This window comes from Scophthalmus maximus, chromosome 15, assembly GCF_022379125.1.
Source record: "Scophthalmus maximus strain ysfricsl-2021 chromosome 15, ASM2237912v1, whole genome shotgun sequence".
In the NCBI taxonomy this organism is placed as follows: domain Eukaryota; kingdom Metazoa; phylum Chordata; class Actinopteri; order Pleuronectiformes; family Scophthalmidae; genus Scophthalmus; species Scophthalmus maximus.
In genome coordinates, this window is record NC_061529.1 from 8035431 (window position 1) to 8052243 (window position 16813).

The 16813-nt window shown below is 41.0% G+C and overlaps 1 protein-coding gene across 5 annotated transcripts in view; it reads right to left on the reverse strand.

Moving 5' to 3' along the window:
- aqr (aquarius intron-binding spliceosomal factor) overlaps positions 1 to 16657 on the reverse strand; it is a 48938-nt gene extending 32281 nt beyond the window's left edge. For all 5 annotated transcript variants that reach the window (XM_047337650.1, XM_047337647.1, XM_035610109.2 and 2 more), the window contains exons 1-19: positions 16542 to 16657; positions 15993 to 16097; positions 15646 to 15702; positions 15276 to 15316; positions 15142 to 15177; positions 14914 to 15034; positions 14607 to 14747; positions 13492 to 13560; positions 13228 to 13328; positions 13044 to 13120; positions 12054 to 12118; positions 9727 to 9843; positions 9475 to 9588; positions 9048 to 9151; positions 6125 to 6227; positions 3949 to 4069; positions 3383 to 3524; positions 2533 to 2711; positions 1366 to 1533 (exon numbers count right to left, since the gene is read on the reverse strand). In XM_047337650.1, coding sequence (XP_047193606.1) covers positions 1366 to 1533; positions 2533 to 2711; positions 3383 to 3524; positions 3949 to 4069; positions 6125 to 6227; positions 9048 to 9151; positions 9475 to 9588; positions 9727 to 9843; positions 12054 to 12118; positions 13044 to 13120; positions 13228 to 13328; positions 13492 to 13560; positions 14607 to 14747; positions 14914 to 15034; positions 15142 to 15177; positions 15276 to 15316; positions 15646 to 15702; positions 15993 to 16067 — 1831 coding nt within the window. In that variant the 5' untranslated portion in view covers positions 16068 to 16097; positions 16542 to 16657. The remainder of the gene's footprint in view (positions 1 to 1365; positions 1534 to 2532; positions 2712 to 3382; positions 3525 to 3948; positions 4070 to 6124; positions 6228 to 9047; positions 9152 to 9474; positions 9589 to 9726; positions 9844 to 12053; positions 12119 to 13043; positions 13121 to 13227; positions 13329 to 13491; positions 13561 to 14606; positions 14748 to 14913; positions 15035 to 15141; positions 15178 to 15275; positions 15317 to 15645; positions 15703 to 15992; positions 16098 to 16541) is intronic.
- Between the last annotated feature and the right edge of the window lie 156 nt (positions 16658 to 16813).

Genomic DNA, 16813 nt, shown 5'->3' on the forward strand with positions numbered 1-16813 from the left:
AATCTGATAATTCTCCGAGATATAACCGTGATTTCCATACTAATATTACATTAAAGAAATCCGAACCCCTCATCATGTATTCACCCTGGCTTGCCTCGCTACAGTACTATGACTCCTCAAGAACAGGAGTCACATGGAGATGCTTGACTGACAGGCTACAGACTTAAGGATCACTCCCATTGGGAGCCTGTGTGGTGCAGCAAGTGTAGCTTTCATAGATGTCTAAGTAGATTCTTGTATGGAGCTGCAGGGCACAGCACTGGAGAGTGAAACTCAATCCTTTTGGCCTCTGATGTGTGAGCCCATGCATGTGTGAGAATATTAAACCAAGTATGTGCCAATGTATTGAGCCCTTAGTTATTAAAAGGTGGAATTAAATCAAGTATATATACAGTTTTTATAAGACATTATGTGCGGCAATTATTATGTCTCAAATTGCATCTCTCAGGTTGCACCTCCCCCACCTTCACCAAGTGCCAAGTGATTCATGTGCCATCGCCCAACCGCCCAGTTAGCCAGAGAATCACTTATCCCTGTTGGGGATCTGAAAGTTTAACCAAGCCAACACTAGCAGGGCATATTCCCTAGCAGGATGCGCATTTAGAAATCTCTGCCCTCTGCATATTTAATCCAAATAGATGAGAGAGGACAGGGGGAAAGGGTTGCTTCAGTGCATGGACTCATGTTCCGACAGGGGAAAAGGCAAACACTTAGACTAGCAGGCCTGCAGGCTAACTTAGGTAAACCAACCACTCAGAGGGACTTGCTTTGAAGCACAACACGGTAAATAGAGATCATGATACTGTAAAAAAAATATGCCAGACATTTGGATTTGGTCTGAAGGAGTTTCTATTGTGTGGACACACAATATATATTTGATGACAACTTATTTTAAGGCTTTTATTAGGGAAATGCAGTAGTATGCACACAAAGTTCTTGCTGTGCACAAATCAGTCTTGTAATTCTAGAACACAGCGTTACTGGCAACACTTCAGAGATAGAGGTGAATGTTTCCTATATATCACATTACTGTATATTCTGCAGGACAAGCACATTCATCTATTCATTGTCCTCTTACAGAAGCACATCTCTCCACAAATCCAATAAATACAGTAAAGGTCAAGGCCCAAAGCTCTCAGGTGTTGTCGTCGACCTCAGGTTAATGGAATGTTAATGTGAACAGGTCAGGTCTCACTGTGACGGTTACCATGACAACATCAGCCTGAAAACGTCACGACGACCATTCGGTGGATGATTGTGGATGGGAGGTCTGACTGGACAAGGGATGCCAGGTGTCACTGGTGTGTGTGTGTGTGTGAGTGTGAGTGTGTGTGTGCGCGTGCGTGCAGGAGCACACAAGCATACCTTCCTCGATGACGCGTCCCTTGTCGTCCAGCATGCCCTGCACCTCGCAGCCTCTCACATACACCAGGCCAGTCTGCTCCACAAAGGGTTGGCGACGGTCGAAACGTGTGCCATAGGGCAGGTTGGGTCGCACCGTGATCAGAAAGCAAACGTCATGCTTCCGCAGACCTACAGGGAGAGAGGGCAGAGAGAGCGGTTAGAGAGAGAACGACTGAGAGAAGAGGGATTTAGAGACGGAGAGAATAGGGATTTAGAGACATAGAGAGGGCTAAAGGAGAGACAGAGAAAGAATTTGAAAGAGGATGAAAAGGGCACATGGAAACAGAGAGAGGTGATTGGGGAGTGTTAGTAAAACGGAGTAGTAGTGTAGAGAAGTTTGGAGATGCAAGAGAAACTGCTCTGTCAGCATTTGCCTGATCTTTAAAACATGAGGCTGTAATTATACGATGGGGAAAGGGCTTCTGGATGGAAGGAAGAAATACTTCATACTTTCACTGAATTACAAGGAAGAAAGTTAAACTATAAAACTTGTTATAAAGAAAGTGGAGACATCAATTTGGGATACATTAAGCCTCCTTTTTTTTTTTTTTTAAGCCAGAGACCACTTTAACACTTCTGTAGCATTTTTCCCACAAAGAAAATTGTTATGTAAACATGTCCTATATCTTTCTCTGGAGAGCTATAGCAGAAGGCCTGCTGAAGGCTTCATTGTGCTTTCAATGTCCCCAGTGAATCAATGTCTTTCAACATTGACAAGCTCCTATTAACATTATCTACAGTGCCCCTATCAAGCACACAGAGACCCGGTGAGAAAAAAAGAACAGGAAATAAAACAAAGCGGCTTAATGTCAGAGAAATCCGGTAGGCAGGGGTCAAGAGTCAAGGCCCAGTGGGATGGAGCAGATTGGTAAAGGAAAATATTGAGGTTATAAACTGCTTTCGAGGAGAAAATAAGAAAAGTAAAGGTGTGGCAATGCAGTAAGGGGATGGTAATTATGTACAATAGTCCTAAGATGCAAGAATGTGTTTTTTTGGAGTTAGTCGCTATTTTGTCTACACAGAAACTAAATTGAATGAATGTGTAATAAAAAGGCAGACAGAAAGACAGATAATTAATAAATACAAATCATTGTCAAAATTCCTAATGGTTGACACATATACTATTACCTTCCCACTCATGCTTGATGTGGTTTTGCACATTGAGGTTAATGGTGACATCGGCTCGGACACGGGCGGGCCAGCTCTCTCCAATGTTGGGCTTGGCAACCTCGACTATGGAAAAGGCGGTGATTGTCTGAGCCATCCTGGCCCAGCCCCCAAACACCGCACCACCGTACTCTGACTGCCTATGAAGTGGTACAGACACAACAAGAAGTTAGACAAGCACAGTGGGCTGTCGTCAAGAGAGGAAATCAGGTGATGAAATGAGAGCGATGGCAGCGCCACTGCTTACTTATTTACTTTTGCAGGAACAACAAGCAAGTTGCTACATCACTTGACATAATGGGAGCACTTATTATGTTAAGCAAGGGGTTTCCAAATGTGCTGTTCCAAATGTCACAGTCTTTTAATAAAATATTATCAATGCACCATGCCACAGCTTGAGAAGAAGACAGAGGATAAGAAACTTTGTTGACTGAAGTGAAAAGACTATGGGTGCTACAGCTGAGCTAATGGTAGAAATTTGTTCTACTAAGGCACAAAAAACAAGAGATGCTAATCTCATTTCAAGTTCAGAACCCGTAACAGCATTTTATCGCATACTGTGAGTGTGTCACCCAGGCATTCCACTGCAAATTCTGAAAATATGAGACCAGGACAAATGAATCTAGATTGTTCAGGTTTGATGCCTTAGCTAAGGAAAAGCTTTATAATCCATACTTACCAACAATAACTTCTGAACTTTGAAACAAGATTTTTAAGAGACTGATAAATTTCCCCTTTTTTTTCAACCAAGAAATAAAAAAGATTTTGGATCAGTTTTCCTGTAGCAAAGCAGAATGGAACGGCATCTCACCATGGTTTCATACGCCAGACCACATCTTCTATGTCCTGTCTGATCTCGTAGGTGGACTCGAGACGAAAAAGGTTAAAGTTCCTCAACAGGTAGTCGTGGAGCGTCAGGAACTGGAGGTTCAGCTTGGGCAGTGCCAGGCAGCCTGAGAAGAAAGACAAACAAATAGACACAAAGAGTGAATAATAGACAAATGTGTGAGGATTCACACACATAAACACGCCTTTTCTCCATAAAATATTTTTTTTTATAAATGTGTTGTACTGAATATGTAAATCTTTGCTTCAATACAGAGAATTTAACCTGTACATGTTACAGCAAATGGAGAACGCAGCTTGAATCAGTGTGTGAGTTTCTGAAGGTGTCCTTGCCAACTAAAGAGGATTCCCTATGAGAACGTGCCAGCCCACTCTCCTGAGTGCTCTCAGGATAAGGGATAACAAGGTGTGAGTGTATACTTGAGACAATGAGGGACTGACTAGACACTGAAATGATCATGTGCTCTCTAGTGCACATTTACTCACACGCACAGACATCACAAACACTATCCACGAGTGCAACACACACACCTTCACCCGAGTAGTACTCTGTCGGGACAATGTTCTCATCCCAGATTATCTTCTCCGTTGGATAAAGGGGCATCTGGTTGAGTTGCTCAATCTGAGAGATTCTGCGCTCATGACGTGATACCTGTGTGTGTATGTTGAGAGAGCGAGAGAGGACAATGACAGAGAGAGAAATTTGTTTAATGAACAAATGTCCCTCTGCCCATTTGGCTTGCTGTTTTGAGTAGAAGACAGAGCACTGAATAAAAAAAAAGACGAAGAAATAATTTCACTCAAAACATCTGTTGCATTTTACACACCATCAACATCTGGTTTAACAGAAGCCTGTTGTCACTTTAATTTCTTTCAATTAAGTTCCTCTGCTAGACCTCAGACATTACATTGCAGTTCAAAGACAAAATATTAACATGTATTCTGGCAAACCAGCAAGCCACATTGCTTTATAAATTATATTTATATTAATGTCTAGAAGGACTCGAAGCCTTTTCAAAGGATATGAACAAGTATTAGCTCAAAAGCTATATGACCTCTCCCAGGCATTATGATGAGATCTGTGAATTATTGAGTGTACATTCATTTAGAACAACATTTTATCGAACTTAAGATAAAGCTGTTTAACACATACAGGTGTGATTTGGTAGTAATAAAGTCACTGAATATTTTGTTATATTTATATATATATTTTAGTATAAAGCAGTCTTTTCCTTTAGATGGACATTTATTAGAAATTGTTTTGCAGAACATAGCTGATAAGACAGGGAGCTTCTACTGTGGTGTGCAGTTATCTTTGACCCCAGCACCTTCGCAGCTGAGATTTTGTGTTTGTGAACATTTTTTCCCATTGTATCTTTACTCCTCTGGAAAAAAAGTCACATTAAATGAATTATTCACTTTATCAGGGGGAATGATATCTGCTGCGGAATACAAACCAGCTCTTCTGTTACACCAGAGGAAATAAAAACTGAAATTAGACGAACACCGGGACTGGTGTAAAAGCAGTACTATCTCTCAGAAAAAAAACCAGTTCATCCTCCCTAAGCATATTTATGACTGTGTTCTCTGCAGCATGTATCATTGTTTTGCTATCATCTGGCAGAGTTTAAGTCCTGTGGCCCCTTCCTGTTAAACCCACCTGGTCAGAGATATTGGTTGTTGGGGGCAACCTCAGGCATACAAAAAACATTAGTCCCCTGACATTGTCTCTACAACAATCTAATCAGAAAAGTATGAAACAGCTCTTCTCCATCGGTTCTCAGAGAGAGAGAGAACTTGACCTGGGAGGACATGAGTGGGTAATTATGAATAGCTGGAGGACAGCCTTGAAACACAAGAGGTCTACAACACATGTTTGGGTGTGTATTGGGGAGAGTAATGGGACAAGGGTCCAGAAGATCTCTTGATGGGTTTTCAAAAAATGAAAATTGCTAGAGCATGGGACGGGGGAACCAGAGAGGAAAATCAAACTGGTTTCAGCTTTTCAAAAGATACAAAAAAAGGAAAAGAAAGAAAACAGGCATTTTATATCATCAGCACTGTCTTCAGTTTACCCTACGTCACACAAACACCCACATAAAGCTGTAATTGGATTAGAGGGCAAAGTCAAGAGGGACGGGCAGCGAATGTATCCCAAGGTCAAGATCTTTAATTAATGACTTTAAAATGAGAAACACAAAACCTATTATGCCGTAGCGCTGACTGGCCAGTTAGTGTTCTGGAGAGTAACTGTTCGCCAACGTTGTTTTAAAGGGTGCACCAATTCCAATTATGCATCTTTTATATTGCTAGTTGACAAGTGCACTGTATATGAGGTATTGCTTCATTCCTTTTTTATAACTAAACAATCTATTTATGGTCAGTTTAAAAGGCTCTGATGCATTAATGATTGCCTGGGATTTTATTATTTACTCTCGGTAAAACAACAGGGTCATTTAGAGGAAAAGCAACCCACGTGGACTCAAGTTAGCAGGACAAGAGACGAGACCTGTGACCTATGACCCCCTTTGCCCCCATTAAGACAAACTATATAACATGGTAATAAAATACATTCCACTGTGAAGCCTCAGCTTTGCATGGTATTAGAGACACTTGACAAAGTAAGAAGAAAAAGCAAGACACATCTTTGCCACTTAGGCTTGAAAACTCAAATTTGCACACGGAAAATACAATGAAAGCCACTCACCAACAGCTCAAGGAGAACCTCCTTCTCATAGGTGGTGTTTTGTCCTTCAGGCAGCTCTGGCAGGAGACACAGGTACGAGGCCACCTGGTGGAGCATATTGGGACTGTGGCGATAGACGAGATAAACAAGTGTCAGCTAGAAGAACACCATTTTCAAATTACATATTCAGCAAACACTCCACATACAGAGCAGGGAGGAAAATCAAGCAGATGATAACTAATTGGTGTCCAAAAAGAAATGGTGAAGGTTAAGATTAAAACTGGGACAATCTGACGTCTACTAACATTACGTAATGATGACAAAAATATTATGACTATACAACATTTCTTTTGGTGAAAATGTATTTATAAAAAGGGATAATGTGTAGGTGCTTTTTTTGGAACACTACTGTGCCTTCTGAGACAGATTTTCAAAGCACTGGTGACAGCAACAACGCTACGTGAGTGAAGACGCACAACCTTATCAAATGCTTTGTGCCTGTTAGCACTATGGCACAAAAGCAAAGCTTGTGTTTGCCTAGACTCTGCACTCCTGCTCTGTCAGCGTGTGTGTTGAGGGGCAGAGCCGCACTGATGCGACAGGATTATGAAAATCAAAGCCCATCTCCGTCTCGAAAGGCTGAGGCGTGGCTCTTTGCATACAGACCTGTTTTAATCAGGCTGACGCACTGTGACACAGGCAGGGTCTGGAACACAACGAAGGACACGGCCTGGACATATTGTGACAGGACTGGACAGCCACACGTGGCACTGACTGACTATATTTGTGTATCTGCATGGATTCTGCTAGTTGTGATGCCCTGCTTGGCCAATGGGCTGGCAATTCTGCCAATGTTGCAGTTTGGTGGCCCAGTGGATGACCTGGCATCAGTCAGGTGGACATTCCTTGCCTTAGCAACAAAATAACAGCAGCAGCAACAACTCACTCTGACTAAGAGATGACTGGACCGGGTCATGACTGACAGCTGAGCCAGTGGCAGGATATGGTAAGGATGTGGACACAATGAAAACAGGTCCAGAGTAAGTTTACACTGCAGCCTGAAGGCTGTCTGGACCCTTGTTTAGAATTCAGATAAGTCATTTAGGTTAAGATGTGTATTTCCATCACTTAATGTCAACTAGCTTGACACTTGTCTACATGCCAAACAACTACGTGACAAACCTGACATGCCCTTTTTTTCATAATACAAAAAAGACCTTTTTAAAAAGCTTTTCTGGCAGAGTAATCTGCTGAAAATTGGTTTCTGCATTCACCTTGTTTTCTTTTCTGTTCTTAGTCAGATTACATACTGATGATACTGATACTCATTCAATGAGAAGTGGAATTGATTAAATATAAAAATTACCCTTTCCAATGTACAGACCACCCGAAGAACTAATTCACCAAAACAAATTGGACCAATTATTTCAATATTTCCAGTAGTGATGACTCAAGCATTTTACATTGTGATGCCTAAACAGGTGTTCATTCATCTTTGACCTGAAATGACACTCAACGTGTTTCATGTAACAAGAAGAAGCCTCTGTGTATGTATGTGTGTGCCTGTGTGTATGTGAAAGAATGGGTTGGTATATGTGTGGGCAGGCTATGCAGTAATGCTGCGTTTGTGTGTTTGGGGGACTTAGCGGATAAATTCAGAGCGCGGGTGACTGGGAGCTAAGCCCATGGGTAGCGCAGCTGCAATAAACTGGCATTAGCATTGAGTTGTTTGGATGAAAAGTGCCTCGTTAAATCTGATTGGCATATTTGGAGTTACCCAGGAGCTTCTCTGGTGACAGTTGTGGAGCAGGGAACAATGCACTTCCTGCTATATTCAAAACCCCCAATTCTGGGAAAAGGAGCAGAGCTTCCAGAAATACATGAAATGGTGCAGCTAAGTCTTTACCTGATTCAGCTCAGCACGGCTCATAACCCCTCTGCCTGACTCAAAGAAACTTAGTATGAGGTTTAAGCATTTCATAATCCACTACAGAAGTTAAAAATTGAGGTGATGGATGTGGCAACGTCGACTGCAAAGGGGAAGCGTGTGTTGTTCCAGCATAACCTCATAGCAACTTTGACACTTACAAACAAACAACTAATGAGTCACTCAATGTGCATTGTAGAGCCAAAACACGATGACTTTAAGGCCTTCTAAAACCTTGTGTCATTAATAAAATATAATTTGTTATAATATCAAATGTCAAGAGAGGTTAGAAACCCCCAAGTAATTACAAAGTACCAATAAATCAATGCCTATTCTCCTTCACGCACGTGTGCGAGTTAGACAAACCACATAAAAGCGAGCGTGCTTTTTGGCTCTTTGGCGAGCTAATATGATCTGACAAACACAGCTGTTCAAAGAGTTTATTCTCAAGCCACTGCAAATCGATTAAATTAATGAGGCGTGCCTCTCTCTGGCTGGTACCAGCTGCCTGTTCAAGGGCTCACTAGCTGCCATTTAGCAGGGAAGTCAGGCAGCAACAGTGGTGCTGATGCTGTACTACAAGATGGGTATACATTTGCATGTGGGCCTGTTTCACTGAGGCTTGTGTGTTTTGGGGGTTGGTCAGAAGAACATTTATAACTTTGACTTCATACGTCATAGGTAAGATAAGCATATCTCATTCTGTACTGATTTACTGCAGGGTTTGTCTTTGTGAAACCCCTATTATATTTACTCATTGTATATTTTCTTAATACGATGCAGAAGAAAACGGTCCTGGATAAAGTAAACAGAGTAAGTACTCGTACAGAGACAGCTTGGTATAAAGCAAACAAAGATGAGCCACCTCTGAGTTTGTACACATTAGGAAAAAACAAACACCATAGCAGTTTTATTAGTAACAGACTATAATTTTACTCAGTCCAATCCAGCATAGCCTCCCACCACATCCCTCCATCTTTGCATTAATAAACCGCAAGTTCAAGGTTTTTGATTTACCTGAGATGCCCAAAGTGTTTGGTCAAGGATTCCCGAGTGTCTACTGCTGCTACATTCGCAAGAGCAAAGTCGTGCAACTCTGGGAAATGAGCAAAGGCTGCCCTCTGCAAAACAGAAAAAGCAAAACACTGAAGTCACCACACCAACACAATTACCTAAACTACCAGACCAGGATAGGCAACTCAAAAATAATACTACATACAGTAAAGGTTATTGTAATTTCTCCTCGGACAGAACACAAATTTCTGAATTGGGCAAGTCCCTACTTAGTACTGAAAAATCCATAAACATGTAATACCTACAAACATTAGACCCAGAGATGTTGGTGAGAAACAACGTGAGCTCACTCAAAGAAATACAGAAACAGTGGCTAAAATTAAACATATGCCATTGCATGTCTGTCTGTAACCTTTTTACACATCTTTACCTGCAGGGAGGTGATTCTGTCATAGTGCAGCGTAGTCATCTCTTTCTGCGTCAGAGCATTTCCCGTCTGGTCATTGATCTCAAAGCCCGTGTAGAACTTCAGCATGTCCAACAACTACGGAGAAAAAACGATAGCATGAGTGACTTCTCCACATGAAAAATGAGAGCAGGCCTGATTCTGTTTTAAATATGCATGTATACAATAATTCCAAGTACACATGCAAACACATTCTCTCGTTTGTGTGCGTTGTACCTGGCAGAAGAGGTGTCCCTCCTTCTCCCTCTGGGTGAGGCTGGACAGGTGGCAGCTGACCACCAAGTGAGAGTCATCCAACACAGTGTTGAACCAACGCCTGGTGGGCAGCAGGGCCTGGACACAGAAAAAAACAGGTTTAATCATTGAACTACATGCTTTTCACATTTTTTGTCTGACAGAACGGACCTTTAAGTGATCACTGCTGTATGTAACTGGACTGCATTTTGTACAAACCGAAGGTAGACAAACACATTATGTTGTCTGAAATTGTCTGATGTCTCTCCACCACAGAAAGAAGTGTGTGGTATTGTATAAACCGACACCTCTCTCGGGTGCGGGGAGGGTGGGCAAAAGAATCAATTCATCTAACAACAACCACAGTTCCCAGAATCTGGACCAGGATTATCCATACATCTTATCGATCCATGGTCTTTTTTTGACTTGAGGTTCTTTTGAAACGTATAGAAAGTCGAACAATAAGGCAAACTGACAGTGAGACAGTGTGAAAATGAAAAGGGGGGGTGGGGGGTGGGGGGGAACTGGCTCAGCTACTACAACGTGCTTGTTGTAGCGCAGGAACATAACAAGAAGGCAGAAACAGAGGAGACCTGTCACAAATGAGATAACAGAGGTGCTTTGGTAGGAATATGAATACAAAACACTGAACATTTTAATGAACTGATTTGAGCCTGAGTGAGAGGGAGACTGACGCAAACAGAACAAAAAAATGTGTGAAATCTGTTACACTGAAAAGACCTGCCCAGAGGAAAAACACGGCATTGTGAAATATAATATGAAACGAGAACTGAAATGCAAAACACCAACAAAATAAAATATCTTTTGTTCTATTCATTCATTGACAACTGCTCTTCAAAAGGGGTATCATCTGTAGCAAATGATATCGGATACCTTTATATCCAACAGCCATCTTTGATCTCAACACGGTCCTGACAGCCAGCATCAAACAGGACAGGAAAACAGGGGATCATTTCCCCTGCATTAATTTTCAGGTCGTCATCAGAGAGGGGAAGTATGGCTTTCAGACAACTGAGGCTTTGTAAAAGGATAGCAGTAAGGGACAGGAGACGTCTCTGGAGACAGTCAGCTTGCCGGCCACTAGCCGCTGCCAGGAAAAGCAAGGCCGGCCTGTCAGCAGACGGCCAGAAGAGATCTATTGAGCTTGCTCGCTACCAACAGCAGTCTGCAAAGGTAGCAGGAGTAACTATCATATGTGACATTTTGTCATGATTCCAGCCAGCCAACCATATTAGCGAAGATACCTGCATGAAACACTATGTTAAAAACTATTTTTCTTTTATTATTTCTTTCAAATGAACCAATATAAACATTTAGATTCTTAATGAGCAATTTCCTAGAAATGACAATTATTGCCCTGTACTTCCTGTAACGGACGTGAAACCCCTTTTGGTATGTTTTCAGTCCAGGTCTATGTGGTAAAAGGTGATGCAGGTGACGCAGGTTAAAGCAGTGTTTATGGCTGATCTAGATAGGCAAGAGAACAATGTTTGCACATTTGAACAGAGACTCTCAAAATGATGCAGAACGGCCAAGTAAGTACAAAAAAGGCAGAAAAGCTAAAATACAAACATTCTCCATTAATATTTTTATATAAGTGTTTTTTAACAAGATGGGAAAGATTTACATATATAGATGTAGCTCCAGTTAAAATCTGCTCAAAACAACTTCACTTCAGAAAATTACAAATTTGCAGGCAACAGCGTGTAAATGAAGAATCAATGCCGGTTAAGATTGATTGATGGAGAATGTAGAACTACAACTCAAATTAAAAAGCACTAACACCATGAAATGCAGAAATAGTATGGTCCATTGTTCCTTTAAGCAAAGGGGTATTCTCAGATCTAAGGAGTGCATCAAGCAGCCACTGCTCATTACCCTACACCCTAAACCACATGTCAAAAAGCCTGGCTGTCGGGGCTGGAAATAACCTCTCATACCCAGATCAAAGACTACTGTTTCACATCCTGCATAGCTCTGCAGACAGCAATGACAGTGACGCATTGGGTGGAGTTGAGACAGGACATTCACCCACTGTCCGTTGACCTGACTTTGCTATAAACATGAAGGACAAAAGGCAAATGAGCTCTGCAGATGGATCGTCTACAGCACTTCATTCATCAGTAAATGATGATTAAGCAAATATACTTGAGACCTTTCATTTCCTAGTTTCAAGTTTAGGAGAGCATCATATTCATACCTGTTATAATTTTGAGCATGAGACAGTTCAAATGGCACAATTTCATATTAACTTAATGAGGTTGTGGAATACAAGGGCTGTCTCTTACCTCTAAATCAATCATAAGTTCAATGAATCGCTCACAATAATGTACTTTGTCCATGGACACGGTCTCTATGGAAAAGGAAAGAAGATAGCAGAGGTTAGCGATTAACTTTAGATCAAAGAATACATGTCATCAATGACAAATGTAACTATGGGAACATACAATGCCAAAAAAAGATGTGGAGCAGTGTGATGTAGCGGTGGAGAGGAGGTTGTGTGGTTATCACCAAGGACAGGAGAACAGCAAACGCATGTGGACAACAACGAGGTGCCATGCTGAGTGTGTGAGCCTCACTATGAGATACTGCATTGCCAGCACAGCAGCATGCTGGGACCTCAGCCCTCATTAAGCATGTCGGTGTGCATGTGTGTGTGTGTGTGTGTGTGTGCATATGCACTTAAAATTGAGGCATGCAGCAGGCATTAGAGTGATGTGACTCCTGCTGGGCTCTGGATTATAATCTGGTCTGTCAGGTTAGAATTCTACCCAAACACACAAATGCACATATTCTGTTTTTAGCATTCAGGTGGGGGGGCCTCTGTGTCGGCCTGCATTACTACATAGTAGTCAATGCCGGTGGCTCAGTGGCAGCTGGACCACATGCTCCTTCAGCGGCTGCAAGACTCGGAGAGAAAGGAGGGAGTGGTGGAACTAAAATAGCAATGAAAAGGGGTTATATTTTGTTTCATACTGGCACCATGGCCCTGATTTGAAGAGATGCGCTCTCTGACCCTGTGCGAGCTCAGGAAAAGCCCAAGTGCATAAATCATTCAAGGAAAGGTAACAAGAGAACATGGAAATTATTTTTTTGGGGGACCAGTCACAGAAAAAAAATTACCCTGATCATTAATTTGGAGGTAGAAAATCAAAAACAGTGATGCACTATTTTAAATACAGCAAAGATCTAATGTCCATTGTTGCTGCTGTTAAGTCTCTGGGTACAATAACACAATGAGATCCCACGGTAAGTAAAGGTATTTTTTTCCTGTTTACCTGATGGTGGAATCGAAACGAGAACTCCAAGAAATTTTTTAATGAGAGCTGAGAGGAAGGTCCTCTCTTTTTGTGCCCTGAGGAAGAAACAAAAAATAAACAGATATCAGAAAAACCTTAGAAATATAATTTCCTTGTCTCTATAAATCTGACCACGCAAGCAAAAAAATAAAAATAAAATTACTGCTCAGCTGCGTCAGCATCCATATTATCAAATTTCTTCTTTATTAGATTCCAGAACTTCTGCAGCTTTGGAACTTTCTTCAGCTCGTGTTGGAGTCGGGACTGAAAACATGACAGAGACAAATCATTAAAGTCTTTTTTTTTAAAGAAGGATTAAGGGGCATAGGAAGGAAGCAATTATTTCCAAGGAAATGAGTCATTACTTTGTGTTTGCCAATAACCAACGGAAAAAAAAATAAAATAGGGTTATAGGTTGACGTCTTACTGGTAAGATGCACATCCACATGGGCAGAGAGATGAGCTGCTGCACCTGTTCTCTGATCAAATCTACCTCCTGGGAGGGAGGGAGGGAGGGAGGGAGAGAGAGAGTGAGTATGTGTGAGAGAGATAGAGTTGTCAAAATCTACTGCATACGACAAGATTTTTATTACCCTTCATACCATAATAAAAGTCTGCAACTAAAATATTTACAGGCCTTTATATGATACAATCAAATGCAGCAGGCTATCACAGCAGATTTTAAAGTGAGACATCTGCAGTCCTTCCCAGAGGTTTAATGCGGCTGTGGACGATACAAATGGGGGGGATTGACCCAGAGTGTGACTGCCTATTCCAAGACTGCCATCTAGTGGCAGTTCTTAAACTCCTCATGCATGTTTATCAACAAGGAACTTTGTCATGGCTACCATTAATAGGAAAAATACTTGAGCTGCAACAGTTCATTGAAATAATCAATTGGAAATCAACTACTGAATTAATCACAAACTATTTTGATAATTGATTAATAGGTTCAAGTATTTTTTAGGAATAAAGGTACAAAAAAAACCAGAAATGTCATCTAGGGATTTGGGAAACACCTTTGACAGTTCTAACCATTGTTTGACATTTTATGGACCAAACAACTACTCGATTAATCAAGAAAATAATTGTCAGATTAATCGATAAGGAAAATAATTGTTAGTTGCAGCCCTACAAAACACTGATACTGAAAAACTTTCAAATATTATTATCCAAAGGCAAACCCATTCATATTTTACAAAGATGTGTCTGATTCAAAAGTTTGAAAGAAAATACAATTTGAGTGGTTCACATTACAACAATTGCTTTTTGCTTTCTTTGTGCTGTGATAAGTGATACAGAATTTTTTAATAAATCTATGTAAACTGGTTTTATTAGAGAAAACATGTCACTTTAAACAATTTAAATATTATAATCAGAATATAAGATTATTCACTCAAAATAATCTTAGTAGTGGTACGATCAGAAACCTGCTCATTTGTCCTCATTTGCAGAAGAAAAACAACCTCAGAAAATTCCCAATGGTATGAATTTCTCCAGTGGGCAAATCAAGACATTGGATATCATTGTAGTGGTACTCACCAGACTGTTGAAGCAGTGGTCCAGAAAGACCAGCAGCACGGTTTGTTCCTTCAGAGTGAGGCCAGCCTTCTCACCTGCCAATACAGCTTCCATCACGCATTTGAAGAAGAAAGGAAAGTGGCTGGGCTCCTTCTTGAACACCTGACAAACACCATACAACAGAAAAGACAAGTTTTAACGACAAATGAAGAGGTGGTAAATATAGTGTTAACTACCTTGTATAAATATGCTCACTTCAGAATTTGGGGTTACCGTGCAACAACAATTAGTCTAAACTTAAATGAGTTATTGATTATTATTTTTTTACCTCCCAAGCTGGGACATTCTCTCTGAACTTCTCATTGACAATGCAACCAATGGACATGAGGTAGGCATTGCTGGACACCTCAGGAGTGTAGTTCACCCACAGGTAGTTCTCAAGGTACTGGCTGAAAGATAAGAAAATAATGAATGAGTATCTATCCACCAACTGCTGTTCTCTCTTTCATTGGGGTAGCTAATTAATACATAGAGGAAATTGGAGGAGACATGTCACCTGAACTCAAGCAGCATAATTTTCCTGATGGCAAACCTGAAAATATAAAAGGGAAGGACAACAGACAGCGATAAACAAGAGTAAAATATGTATATTGAATTAAGAAGGCAGTTAAAGTTGCTATATTTACTTACTTGGACTTGAGGATCTCTTTTTCGTAAACATCCTCCATCACCTAAACAGATAGCACAGAATGTTAGAGCTATGCACACACAGCAGACCCCACCTAAATGAAAAAAAAAACATAATGCTTCTTTGTCTGTTTGAATCAAGTTCATTGACTTGTAAATGCAAGACTTTACACCTCTTTACCATTTAGCTGTATAAACCTATATATTACATTTTGATTAGAACCAGCACACATGTATAGATTTATTACGATAAATACTATAAGACTATAATAAATACTGTATACAGGACACTTTGGCTTACTTGTAAAAGCAGTTCAAGGACAGCAATTATACATATTGATACCTCTGATATACAGCAATGCATGTGCCTCACCTTGGGATCAAATGGTAGTTTGTTCTTCACATGAGGAGCCCAATATTTATTAGCCAACTGAAACGAGAAACAACATCAATAGTACACAGCATGGCAGCATGAACATACAGAAGCTCCTTATGTAACACGGATGTTGGTACAAATAATGCAATGTGTGCAACCTAAAGGTTTAACAATATACTTTTTCACTCCGATTGTGATTGTGATGTCCTGGCTTGAATATATCCTTTCTTTCCTGGTTTTCGACCAAACGTGCAACTATCTATTCTATTCAGGAAACCGCATGAAAACCGTAATGCACAGCGAGCTCGACCGCAGGGGTCGTTGTCGTGGAGTGTGTAACTTACCTGTGTGACATATTCTGCATTAATCTGGGACACAGACGGAGCTGCAGCCTTCTTCGCGGGGGTTTCCTTCTCCATGGCGGCCTCCTCGAGCAGCTACAAGGGCGACTGTGACACAAAACAAAAAAGTTGAAAATAAAAGCATACGTCGTTGGGAAGGTTCTGTAGCTATCCGCCGGAAAGTTCAAGCCATGACCGTGGCTGTTTGTGCAAAGTGTCCGGCTTTCAAACCGCGGGGACAACTACGCTCTACGCCGGGTGTAGAGCTGAGAAAGTTAGCTAGCTGCAACGAAACGTTTGGAAGAACAATCAGGTGTGTGATTATAAACATTGCAATCGTACACCGCCGTGTTGCGCTTGAACACGCTAATATTAAAATAGTATTGTGCAAAAAAACATTAGCAGACGCTAACGGTTTTACAATGTCAGGTGGTGAGCTAAGCTAGTTAGCTAGTTGTACTACGATACTGGCGACACGAGATAGTTTTCGATAACATCGGTACACATTCTCCCTGGGCGTTCAAAGATATATGACAAGGTAAGCTCACAAACCTTTCTTTGTTTCACAGCATAAGTGAGGCGCCGTTGAATGGTTCGTTACGCATGTACACAACCAAAACGCGCTGAATGCGACCAACTTCCTCAATGGGTACGTCCCTAAAATCGTCCCCAGCTACAACGTCCGTGTCTTCCGTTCCTCTCCGTTCCGTTCCTCTTTCAAATTCCTCACATCAAACGGCAACTTTTTGGGCAAATGTATAACGAATATATATATTTGCACTTTGAGTTTGCTTATAGTAATGAAAACTGCTCTATGAATAAAA